Raw genomic sequence first — 13,389 nt, forward strand, 5'->3', positions numbered from 1 at the left:
GAGTAACTAAATGTTTTATTTACATTTATCTCGACATTTGTTGATTCTCGCCAAATCCTTCAAGTAATCAAGACAGTATTGGTAATTCTAAATTAATACTAACATAGTGCAATAGCCACTGTGGCGTGAAACTGTCTCCAAACTCAAGATCGCCAAACATGATGTAATATATGGGTTCATGTTTTTGTGTGTACGGAAAAACATTAAATCAGTTAACAAAGGTTTCCTAATCATGAACACTAAAATTCTACTCTGCAGGTCTTTTAGACTGGCAATTACAGGAATGCCCTTTAAAAAGTATCTCATCAATCATTTTTGCAGTGCTTTGTAACTGCCAGATGACCTTCTTGGGAGGTAGAACACAATTTAGAATGACTTTAGCTTTTACACTTGTCTCGTGACAATAGAAAGGAAAATAACCCTGTGTTCTAGCAGTACACAGAAGCAACTACTATAACAACGCGCTATCCAAATGAAAACACAGCCAGATTTTTTCAAAAGGCTGAAATGTACACGTGTGCATCTACTAACAAAATAATTACGCTGCAAGGAGACACCTCTATAATGCTCAGGGGGGAAATGGATTTTAAAAGTCTCTTAAACGAAGCTGCACTGAAAAAGCCAAATCACAAAGCAGGGGTTCAGATTCTGTTCCAAATAGGATGGGTGGGTTGGAGAACCTTAAATGGCAATACTGGGATCTCAGTTTAGCTTTGCTGTTTTTTAATAACAAAAAAAAATCCCTTTCATTTGTGTCTTGCTGACAAATGGGTGTGCGTGAGTAGTTCAGAGAATGCAAGAAGCTTGCAGTAACTGGGCTTTTGCTGCCTTTCTGCAGCAGTCCATGCAATGCAAGGTACTGTGTTATCTCTGCGTCTGGCAGATAGTGTATTCTGCGCATATCATGGTGGAGGGACTTCGTGGAAGCATCTCTCAACTCCCTATGCTTGGACTGGCTCCATTCATGCCCAGCTGACATGAGAGTGGGAATTGGCAGCGCTTCCAAGGACACTGGGGTGCGGTTGGTACGGTTGCTTGTTGTGTGCTTTAGAGTACATCTGTTTTCTCCTCACCTTCTGCGCTAGAAATGCATAGTATCCCAACATATGCCCCCCTCCAGACCGTCATCATATTGTGCATTCATGATGACTTGCGGGCATGATGTTATCAGGGAAATTATCCGCAATTTCGCTGTCGATACTGTTTGAGAACTGCTTCATTTGCAATTAGTGCATATCCTGTAACGTTTATGCTACAAATGTTCTGGGGCGGAGGGGTTGTCCCACTTTTGTTGCATTACAGTGCAACAAGTGTCCCTCCAGGCAGTAATAATGTGGTAACAGGGAAGCATCGCAGAAAATGATGCTTATACAGTAAATTCACTATTAATGATGCACCTATTATTGCATCAATGGCATGTTGCAGAACACAGCCACACACAAAAAACACCTGCAGCACATTGATGATGGCTGTTGGCTTGCTGTCCCCATAGGACTACCAAAGCCAGGTTAATAATTTGATTGCTACAATTATATGCTCACGTATCTCTGATGTTGGGGGAGGATCTCCCTTAGGATGGAAGCCAAATTGTCCCATAAAGTGTCGCCCTAAGAGACAGCTTAACAACACACCAGAGGCCTACGGCTTATTCACATTTGCGAATTAAACTTTGAAGATGGTTGTCAGGAGTATTTCCACATCAACAACACACAAGATAAATATGCTGATGGTTCGTCTGCATTTTAAGGAAGTCTCCTGAATCAGCTGCCTACTTTGGCTGTGGAGATGCAGTGCTCTCTAGTGGAAAGTTATGCTGTTGACATTCTGCTCGAAAAATACCTCTTAAACTCATAAGCAAGGTTGCCAGCTCTCACAAGTACTACCCAACCCAACTGGATCGCTGAGAAGCAGATTCATTTTCATCAAAGCTTATTCCACAGTAGGTTTGTTAGCTTTTTAAGGTGTCCCGAGCCTTTTTGTGAAAGATTGTTGCAATCCCAAAGAGCAGGATGTTTCAGATCAGTCCTAACCATGGTTTAGCACAATGTGAACAAACATAGAGAAGCCTTGAGATAACGTGCTTTCTCCCTCTATCCTGGGTTTGAGACAAACTTTGATGTGCCATTTCATCCTATTAACTGCAAATCCTTGTTCTGAGGCTCAGACTAAATGCCAAACTCTAATATGTCTCAAACCAGGATGAGAGACAGGTATGCAAAGAAAAGAAGGAGTGCATCATTCCAAGGCTCCTCTTCATTTGTCCACATAAACCATGGATTGCCATTATGCATAGCTGCCAAGTTTTCCCTTTTCTCGCGAGGAAGCCTATTCAGCATAATGGAATTTCCCTTTTAAAAAAAGGGATAACTTGGCAGCTATGCATTATGTTTGAGCCACCTTGCAGCCTGTGGGACCCTGGGCCAATGAAGAGCACTCCACTGTGATTTGGAAATACAACTAACTGCCAGTGGAAAACAATTGTGCCTGTATCTTCACCATTAAAAGTACCTGCAAATGGAAGCAGCACAAACCACATTTTCTTGCTCCTCTGTGATTTATTTGCATGTAAGGTTCCCATATTAACAAAGTGAGCATAGTGTCTTCAGTTGTTATTTATTTGCTGTATTGTAGTAGCAGTACTATTCGTTTTTAAGATATCAAACACTGGTAGGTGTCATTAAAAAGCAAACAAACCTAGGCCCTATCTATAGGTTCAGGTTCTGAAGGGAGACTGAGCACATGAGGAGGCGGTGATGAAAGAGACATTAGACTTAGACCACCTGCAGAGATTTCTTCAATATTCTGTAGCATCACATATTCCAGTTTCCCAGTATCTTTGCCTATGTCTCCTGTATTTTGCTCCACTTCCCCCTTGCCCTTCTCTGGCATTAATTACATTTTAACAAGGTTTGCCCTTTAAGCTTGACAGTCTATTCCCATTTTGGAACTCATTACCTATTGGGTTCAGAGCCTGAAGGCTAGTGATGGTGGATCGGGTGCTCTTTGAAAGGATCCAAAAAAAAGGTTATGGAACAAAATAGCCAAGTTATGCTCAGAGCCAGAATTCCTCAAAGCGCTCGAGCAAATGGCAAGGATGCTGTCCATGCAGAATGTAATTCATTGGCTCATCACTGAGTCCTTTGACCACTGTGCGGGCCGATGCATCATGGCTCTTCAGCATCCCTGGGAAAGAAGTTAGAGCAGGAAAGCAAAATTAACTGCTGATTTAATAGCAGCCATATGCAAGGCTGGGAGGGAAATGTATGCAGGCACGCCCACAGTTGCTATACCATTTAAGCTTTCCAGAGGTCTCTAGGCTGCACCAAGTGCAATGCATTGGAGCTGGAAGCAAGGAAGAACCCAGAGTAGGGTTTTGCAGCTAGCAGTTGGCTGCACTTTTAGGCACTGTGCTCACAAGGGACAGGAAACAGGTTTAGCTAGGGCTGCCGTATGTCTGGAATTTCCCGTACATATCCGGACACAACTTTTGTGTCTGGGTTTTCCCTTCATGAAATATGTCAACTCTAGTTTAGCACAACCCTTCATGATAACCCAAGTGCATGCCTCTGCGAGAGATGCCAATTATCCTACTGGACTCAGCTCAAAGGTTTTGATTCTATCATTTGAAGTCCTACACCTCAGTTCTTCAGTTTTAATGTTTCACTGTGCTTATTGTTTTGAAATGTTTTCAATGGTTCTTAAATATTTTAAAAAATGTGTCCCTCTAATTTCCTTTTGTATCACTGAACAAATGGCCTTGGCCCTGTATACCACCCCCTGCATCTCCACCACCCCTGCATCTCCACCCCCACCGTTCAGCCTGGACACTGAGATCTAGCACCGAGGGCCTTCTGGCGGTTCTGTCACCGCAAGAAGTGAAGTTACAGGGAACCAGGCAGAGGGCATAGAGGAACATGAGGCACAGACATTTTTCTAACACTAACTGGTCAATAACATCCTTCCTAGCAGGAGACAAAAGGGTAAAAAGCTCCTCATGGCAGCAAAATAACCTGCCTTAGGAAATCGCCTGAACTGGCAAAGGATGGATAAGCAGCTGCCATTAAGATGACAGGCATGGGTTGGTGAAAGATACAGCAACACAAAATCAGCCTCTGAGAGTAACCAACTCACCTAGACTCCTCTTCCTCTAACATTTCTTGTGACTCCCCCTTTGCTAAGGCTTTTGCGCAGTTCTGCAGCAGGCTCCAGGACTCGGGGATCTGTTGGCTAATTGTGGACAGCCGCTGCAAGCTGGCAACGAGACAAAGACAGAGATTCCATCTCCCTGGGCTCCTGCCTGAGCCCACTCTGCCATGCCTCATTCACTCAGTGCCAGATGGTTAAGCGATAAGGAGTTAAGTCAAGATGGTGCTCCCCAACACTGTAAGTAATACTTATCCTTCGTAGTTCTCACTTTCAAGTTCTCAGGGTGATTCACATTTGTTCATTTTTATAACAGCCGCATAAAAGTAAGTGATCGGGACATATGTAAAAACGGGACATATAAAAACTTTTTAAAATAAATAATGCAATTAATCCTCATCATATTGTTGCATTGGTTTTAACATGCTGTCAACCACCTAGAGGACACAATTGGATAAGTAGTATAAAAGCATGAGTAAATAAAATCGCCATTATTATTAATTTAAATTAAATTATATCCTTCCTCTCAAAGGAGACCAGGGCAGCAGTTTAGGCCAATTTAGCCCTCTGAATAAGGAATACTCAATATAAGGAAACGTTTCATGGTGCTCATCTGTGTGGATCATGTTGTTCTGCCATCTGATGACATTACAAACAAATTGCACCCTGTGGAATGCATCACAATAAATGCAGTATGAAATCTTCCCTGAAATTGGGGCTTGATACATAGTTTATCCAGAGAGATCACAAGTCTTCTCTACTGCACCCAAAGTATACAGCAACACCTCCACCCAAAAGCACTGAACTGTTAAGGCAGGTACTAACCTATAGGCATATGGCTGCTATTAAATCTGGAAATCTTGGGACCTGGGGTACACCCAGTTGCTCCTTTAACAGTGGCCACTATCCTGTGGATTGTTTATTTCATTTATGAATTGCTTCCCCTGAAACATTCTGAAGCAATTAACAGCAGTTTTTACACCAGCAATAAAAACGTTTATGAAAACAATTTCAAGTCCAGTGCAAAAAAAGGCTGGGATAAAAGAATCCACATAAAAGGCTTGTTGGGAACGGAAGGTCTTCAAGAGGCACCCAAAAGTCAATAGAGACTGCACAATAGAGACATGGAATGGGAGGGAGGGCAGGTGTTGCCACACTATAAGCCTAAATCCCAGGACATCTTGATTATATGGGATCTGCCCTCCTGCAGACTGGTGAAGCAACTGGTTGGGCATGTGATGGGTGAGGTTATATTCCAGGTATCCTGGGCCCCAAGCTGTGTGTAGATGCCAGTATCAGCACCTTGAACTCAGCTTGAACAGAATATATGTTTTCCCTATGGCCTTGGTGCTTACCCAGAGGAGAGTGGGGATGCACCGAGTTTGTCTGGAAGTCTAACACTGTTAGGTAGAGTGCTGATCTCTCCTGAGAACATTCCTGCTCCAGTCCCTTGTCACAATCACATGAGCAAAAATGACTTGACAGCTCCAGGTCTTTTTCCAATTCAAGAAACTTACCTATCTTTTAGAAAGATGTTACAGCGCTTGTCCCAGGGTAGGACTGCTACGGCTAAGGCTTCGGGTTGCTCTTCGGCTTTCAGGGTGAAAGCCTCCATGAATGGGTAAGTCGTAAAGTCAAATATGAAAATAGTTTCAGTTTGCTGCTTGACCCCTGTTGGCAGAAAGAGAACAGCTTGCTAAGAGAGAAATACACACACACACAAGTTGGGATGGGCACTATTTTTCTCTTTCGGGGGCTGTACTCCCTTGGGAGAAATTTGTTAGGAGTTGCATGCCACTAATGTGTTGTTGTTTTTAAATCAACATACAGTCGTACCTTGGAAGTTGAACAGCTTAGCTCCCAAACGTTTTGGCTCCCAAACGTTGCAAACCAGGAAATGGCTGTTCCGGTTTGTGAACTATTTTTGGAAGCCAAAAGTCCGATGAGGCTTCCATGGCTTCTGATTGGCTGCAGGAGCTTCCTGCAGCCAATCAGAAGCCATGCTTTGGTTTCCAAACGTTTTGGAAGTCGAACCGACTTCCGGAACAGATTCCATTCGACTTCCAAGGTACGACTGTATTCTACTGTGGAAAGTAATTTGAGACTTTGTGGTTGACAGTGACAAACAAACCACTTTGTGGTTGACAGTGACAAACTCATTCATTCATTGATATGATAGGCTTATCAGCTTGGCAGAGGGGTTCTTGGTTCTTGCCTCCAGGTGCAAGCAACAAAGTTCAATAAACAGGACCAGGAAACTTCTAGAGAGGAGGGAAGACACAGGGGGATTCCACATTAAACAGCGGGTGTGCTGGATCACTGCAATAGGATATCTGAAAGTCTGCTGCCTGCTAATTGATACATTTCTCCCTTGGAGATTCCCTCAACTAAAAGGAACCTGATAAGAACTGGAAAGAACCATGTGGGGGCGGGCGGGCTTTTTCGTGTCACTTACAAATGTGATGCTCACTTTCACTTCCTGTGAACCAAAAAAAGCCCAGCAGTCTCAAAGTGAGCACATTTGGCACACAGAAGGCCCCAGATACAATCCCTAGCATCTCCAATCGAAAGGGTCAGGTAGCCAATAAGAAGAAAGGCCTTTGCCTAAGACTCAGGAGAGTCGTTGCAAGTCAGAGAAGACAATTCTGGACTAGATGGGCCAGGGGTTTAACGGTATATGCCACCTTCATTTGTTCATGAGGTTACAAGAGTGGGAACCGTTAATTAGCCAGGAATTAGACCAGAAAGGAAGTCACTCAGCTTGTAAATTGCTGCATGCAAGCTTCATTGCCTCAGAAACAGGGTGGGAGGGTTGCTTGCAATTTAACTGGAAATATTATGAACTACAATTTTGCACATGCATGGCATGAGTCTTTCATCGAGAGATGAGGAAACTGTGGCCCTTGAGATGCCATTGCCCTACAATTCCCAGCAGTCCTGGCTATGGGCCATGCTAGTTGGGACTAATGGAAGTTCCAGCCTTGAACTATATGTTCAAAGGCAGCTGGAGTTGGGCTTTGTACACGCTCATTGTTGAACTGAAATCATTGACTTGGCAATCTAATTTCTCCTATGTGACCTGGCGGCAAGGCAATGGGGCCACAGGGGAAATTTTACATACCACAACATTCTACAGTGCAGATACAAAGCAAAAAAAAAAAGTTGCAAATTTTGGAAGGGGGGGTTCTGTAATTACAGAAGTTTTAGCAGAAGCATCTGGTTGGCCACTATAAGAACTGGATCCTGAACTCAATGGGCACATTGGCCTGATCTAGAAGGCTCGTTTTATGTTCTTAAAATGATTTCTGTGAACCACCAATCACTTAAAAAATTCTTCAAAAACTCTAAATCACCCAAAGAGAGGAAATGCTTCAGCAAAAGAGGACTAAAGAAAACAAAAGATTTTCAAATGCTAATTTAGAAAGAGAGAGAGATAGATGCAAATTTAGAAGCAATTGCTGTAATTTAAATAGAAATATATACCGGTAGCATCATATCAGGGAAGGCTCTGAGCAAGTGACCTGTGGCTTTGTTTTGTCTCCTATCCAAGTGTTAACCACTATTGGGCAGTTTCAAAGCTCCTGCCCTCACTTCTTCTTTTTTTACCATTAACCAAACTTTGGGCAGCCCTTCAAATAGAGGACTCCTTCAAGTTGAGGTCTGACCTCTGAAAAGTAGGGCACATGGCCATCCCATCTGTTTATCAGATCTTGGCCCTCTTCCCATATGTGTGTTGTGTCATATACTGGAGATTCCTGAAGAAAACATAAGAAATCCTTTTCTTTTAAACAGGACGTAAGAAAAATATAACAGTAGAAGTGGGGGAAGGGAAAAGGAGAGAGGGCATGATAATAATAAGTAATAATAATAATAATAATAATAATAATAATAATAATAATAATTTTATTATTATTTTTACCCTGCCCATCTGGCTGGATTTCCCCCTCCACTCTGGGCAGCTCCCAACAGAACACTAAAAACAGAATATAACTTCAAACATTAAAAACTTCCCTAAACAGGGCTGCTGAACAGTATTATGTTCTCCAGCCTCAATTCCCCCACCTTCCTAGGTCAGAGGAAGACTCAAAGTGGGAGGAGGCATCACCCAAGAAGCAACTTTCCCTCTGCCCTCATTGAGTCCACATTTTGTGGCTTTACTTAACTCCTCAGACTCAGTCACATAATAGGGGTTGGTGGCTGCAGAACAACCCTTTTGAGAAATACTGTACTGACAACACCTCAGAGGTAGCAAGTTATCTGCAGGTCCAGACTAGCCAGCCTCCACATGGCCTCCGCATGCCACTGAAACAACAGCTGGCATCTGCCACAGTTACCTGTCCAGGGTCCTGAAAGGCCATGCCTTGCCTTGCCTGTTGTAATCCTGCATAGTCTCTTTTGACTTTGCCCTATCAGATGCGACTCTGCAATGCCAGTACTGTAAGTGCATTGCTTCCATCTAGCATCCCCTGGATCAGGCATCCCCAAACTTCGGCCCTTCAGATGTTTTGGACTACAATTCCCATCTTCCCCGACCACTGGTCCTGTTAGCTAGGGATCATGGGAGTTGTAGGCCAAAACATCTGGAGGGCCGCAGTCTGGGGATGCCTGCCCTGGATTGAGCCAAGCTAGGGCACAACAAGCAGACAACTTAAAGAGTTCTCTGTGGTGCTGCAGAGAACACAATAGAAAGACATTTGCTAACCACTTGAGGCATGTTATGGGGTCTCCCCGCTTCAGGGGAGGGGCTTGAATGCCTTCAAGTGCTATTTCTGAGTTTGGAGTGTGCTGCATTATATAGGATCTATGACTGCACAAGTGCCTGCCTACAGATGTCAAAGAAGGTGACCCCAGGATTTGGCAACCTTGTCTGGTGTGGAAGGAGAAAGAAAAGGAGGTCTCAAAGACAACAAAAAGATGGGGACAGCAAAAAGATGGGAAGACATTCAACAGAATATGTTTGTCTCGGGCGAATTCTCTATTCAGTCTGCCTGCTCCCTTTTGTATCCAGAGATCCTACCTTGGAGGAGCAAGTATTGACCCTGAGTATCCACAGAAAAAACGGGCTGCCAGGAAGTTGCCACCTTGTAGGAGGGAGGCATGATGAACTGGGAAATATAATCTTCTGTGGTGGTGTCCATCAGAATGACTGTGCCGTCCCAGAAGAACATCAGCACCTGGAACAATGAAAGTTCATCAGTTATAACAGAAACCCACCTAATGAACGGATAGTGTTTCTATAGCTATTTTCTTGGGTGGGATCAGCAGTGGGTCTTGGCATTTTCCCAGGTAGGTTATGATTCACATTCACAGGCACAGCTGTGCAGAAGATTTATTCAGGATTTTAACAGTGCGACATAACAGGGTCAAAGCCTACCAGTCTGGTTTATCCTTCCCTCAAAATCCAGGGGATGGAAGATGTAGGGCTAGGCAGAAGTACAAATCCCACTTCAGCCAAAAATGTATGAACTGATGCTGAGAAAACTCATTTTCTTAGCCTCAGTTCTCCACATGGAAAAAAACGTAGTTCAACTCAATATAAACTGTAGACAGAAGATCACTACTATTGTTGGACTGGACAGCCCCTGTTAGGGCTACTGACCTTTTGATTTTGTGTGATTTTAAGTATACAAGCATAGTGAGGTGTGTTTTTTTTAAGTCTGACAACTACTCTAGGCCCCAGTTTAGATGTGTTATGGCTGCCCACACACTTCTATGGGCTAGCTGTCTATACAGCAACCATACTCTACCCACAAGAAATTGTAAGTCTTAACTGAAACTTTCATGCCCAGATACCTTAATCTCGGTGTGTTAATCTAACTAAAACAGTATCTCCTCTCTCCCCCCCCCCCACCCGCAATACTGCTTTCACATTTCTGGTATTCAGAAGATTCAGAAGACATTATGAGAGGTAATCAGAAAACACTCACTGTATCAGGTAAGGAAGAAATGGTTGCTATAGCAGTGATGGTCTGATTGGGAATCTCAGGCCTATGAAAGAAACCAAAGTTTGTGTTACTCTTTGTGCATTTCTTCTTTGGGCATCTTGGGGGAAAAGCACATCAGTGAGAGCCGAGAGGTGGATTCACATAACTATTCTGGGGAAATGGTTTGGTTTTGCTTCAGATTGCAAATGAGGCCAACAGAGTGTTCTACAATGCTCAAAAGTCATTGCCTCCAGCAGACATAGCCTGATGTGTTCTTTTATTTTATTTTATTATCATTTTAAAACAACACAAGTCTCAGAATTCCACTTTGGTTTCATTTCTAAAAAAAAACAACCCTAAAAAACTATGTTGACAGTCAGGATTGCTGGGTGAAATCCTGAGAATACATCAGGAATTTCCTCTAAATGCTTTAAAACTCTGGAAGTGGAGGTATTCCTTTTAATTAATGAGAAACTGGACTTCCACTTTTCACCCAGTTCCTTGGCCTTCAGGATTATCTTATTAGAGGTCACCTAGTTTATCTGCATCTGCTCTTGCCTACTTATGCCCTGTTTCCCTAACAATACCCCCTTGTATCCCAAATGGCCTTCCCTTGTCCCACTGGGTGGTATTTTCCAGCTGCAACTATGAATTCCAACTCCCAGTACTCTTTTGGAACCAGAGTCGTCCCAACCAACTCCAATAAAAAGAGAACTAGAAAATGAAGTACCCTCTTCTTCTGGGAAGTACAGGAGTGGAAGTCAAGGTATGCAGCCCTTTTTGTCTTTGGAGGGCCTGGGCTACAGAGTCCTTTCCATAGGAGAACCTCTCCCACCCTTCAAACCAGGTTCTGCAGTGCCTCAACCGTACCCCAGCAGCTGGGTGTCAAATTCTTTGGCCCCCGATGTAATCAGGTGGAGAGACCCATCGGTGCACAACACCAGAAGCTTCACTTTGGTACTCGCAAGAACTTCACTGGAGCCAGGCACTTTCTCGCAGGGTGAGGGTGCACATGGCATGAACTGGATGCTTCGTATCACATATCGATCATCAGGGAGCACAGTCACAGACAACGGGAACCCTAGGGAAGCATAAACATCACAGAGGGAGAACAGGAATGAGAGCAGGATCCTCCTGGGCAAGACAAGACAGGTGGTTCCTACTAGACTGGCTGATAGGTGGGTGGGTGTGACCTGACAGGATCCATTCTTCACATCTGAGAGCCACACTTACCCAATGCTTGGATTCCGTAATTTGCTACATTGGCTGGCCAGCCCACATCTATCACATGCTGTAGCATATTAGAAGGTGTGTTTCTTAGTTTACATTTCTTAGTTTACCCACTTGTTTCCAGGCACAATTCAAAGTGCAAGATTTTATTTATTTAAAGCGTGGTTTTTTTATCCTGCTCTTCAGCTAAAAAAGGCTCCCAGAGTGGGTAAAAACAAGAAGGGTGCCCACCTACAGTCTAATAATCTAAAATATACGATATGAAAGGGAAAAGAAAACTAGCAAAGCTATGCACCAATTATTAAAGTTACACAGTAGTTTTTATAGTGGCTAGCTGGAATGGAAACAGTTCAGGGAGAAGAGAAATCAAACAGAGCTGTTCTCCTGTCAGAGTTGATGGAATGGCCCTGTTTCCCCCCTCGCTCTGCTGAAGCCTGACCTACAAATCCTTAAACAACCTGTGCCCAGAGTACTTGGAGGTCCATGCCACATGGTCCATGCCACATGGATGGAGGTCCATGCCACATGGATTGGCCTAATATTATTATTATTATTATTATTATTATTATTATTATTATTATTATTAATTATTTATACCCCGCCCATCTGGCTGGGTTCCCCCAGCCACTCTGGATGGCTTCCAACAAAACATTAAAATACAGAAATCAAACATTAAAAGCTTCCCTAAACAGGGCTGCCTTGAGATGCCTTCTAAAGGTCTGATAATTGTTGTTCTCTTTGACCTCTGGTGGGAGGGCATTCCACAGGGTGGGTGCCACTACCGAGAAGGCCCTCTGCCTGGTTCCCTGTAACTTGGCTTCTCATAGCGAAGGAACCGCCAGAAGACCCTCAGCGCTGGACCTCAGTGTCCGGGCAGAACGATGGGGGTGGAGACGCTCCTTCAGGTATACTGGACCGAGGCCGTTTAGGGCTTTAAAGGTCAGCACCAACACTTTGAATTGTGCTCAGAAACATACTGGGATCCAATGTATGGTAGGTCTTTCAGGACCGGTGTTATGTGGTCTTGGCGGCCGCTCCCAGTCACCAGTCTAGCTGCCGCATTCTGGGTTAGTTGTAGTTTCCAGGTCACCTTCAAAGGTAGCCCCACGTAGAGCGCATTGCAGTAGTCCAAGCGAGAGATAACTAGAGCATGCACCACTCTGGCGAGACAGTCCATGGGCAGGTAGGGACTCAGCCTGCGTACCAGATGGAGCTGATAAACAGCTGCCCTGGACACAGAATTGACCTGTGCCTCCATGGACAGCTGTGAGTCCAAAATGACTCCCAGGCTGCGCACCTGGTCCTTCAGGGGCACAGTTACCCCATTCAGGACCAGGGAGTCCTCCACACCCGCCCCCTCCTGCCCAATCATTAAGATCTTTGGAGACCCTGCTCAGGGTGCTGCCACCACCAGGACGTTTTTGGTTGTGGTGCCTCATTTCTAAAACTCCCCTTTTTTTTAATTCACCAAGTGCCTTCACTTATGGTTGGTGAGGGAATAGCCCCATGGCAATCTCATGAAAGCTGGCAAGGAGAAAGCTCACCAACAGATTTTTCCCAAACAGTAACGGTTCCATCTTCACAAGCAAAAGCCAGGTAAGAGGAGCAAGGTGTGACGGCCGAGTACATAAGTGGAGAGGCACAGGGCCAAACCATGTCCGGTTTTGGATCAGAATCTAAAAAGGAATGAAAGAGCTTATGAATTATGGGGCCTGTAGGAAGGAAAGGGACAGTGCCTTTTGTTTAGTGCTACCCTTCGTTTAGGCACTCCTACATCTTTTTTCACACTGAGGGGGGTACCCTGTCCATCTGACTAGGTTGCCCCAGCCGCTCTGGGTGGCTTCCAAAAGAATATACAAAACACAACAGTATACCACACATTAAAAGCTTCCCAATACAAGACTGCCTTCAGATGTCTATGGAAGGGCATTCCACAGGGCGGGTGCCACCACTGAGAAGGCCCTCTGCCTGGTTCCCTGTAACCTCCCTTCTCGCAATGAGGGAACCACCAGAAGGCCCTCAGAGCTGGACTGTCCAGGCTGAATGATGGGGAGGGGGAGGTGAGATGTTCCTTCAAGTATACAAGGCCGAA

The 13,389-nt window shown here is 44.3% G+C and overlaps 1 protein-coding gene across 4 annotated transcripts in view; it reads right to left on the reverse strand.

Annotated features, from left to right (window-relative positions):
• Window positions 1–13,389, reverse strand: part of WDR93 (WD repeat domain 93) — a 27,702-nt gene continuing 14,313 nt past the window's right edge. For all 4 annotated transcript variants that reach the window (XM_060282386.2, XM_088657321.1, XM_060282385.2 and 1 more), the window contains exons 12-18: window positions 12,842–12,973; window positions 10,938–11,148; window positions 10,071–10,131; window positions 9,161–9,317; window positions 5,661–5,814; window positions 4,132–4,251; window positions 1–3,183 (exon numbers count right to left, since the gene is read on the reverse strand). In XM_060282386.2, coding sequence (XP_060138369.2) covers window positions 3,165–3,183; window positions 4,132–4,251; window positions 5,661–5,814; window positions 9,161–9,317; window positions 10,071–10,131; window positions 10,938–11,148; window positions 12,842–12,973 — 854 coding nt within the window. In that variant the 3' untranslated portion in view covers window positions 1–3,164. The remainder of the gene's footprint in view (window positions 3,184–4,131; window positions 4,252–5,660; window positions 5,815–9,160; window positions 9,318–10,070; window positions 10,132–10,937; window positions 11,149–12,841; window positions 12,974–13,389) is intronic.

The sequence above is a fragment of the Zootoca vivipara genome, chromosome 13 (genome assembly GCF_965207765.1).
Source record: "Zootoca vivipara chromosome 13, rZooViv2.hap1.1, whole genome shotgun sequence".
NCBI classification, from domain to species: domain Eukaryota; kingdom Metazoa; phylum Chordata; class Lepidosauria; order Squamata; family Lacertidae; genus Zootoca; species Zootoca vivipara.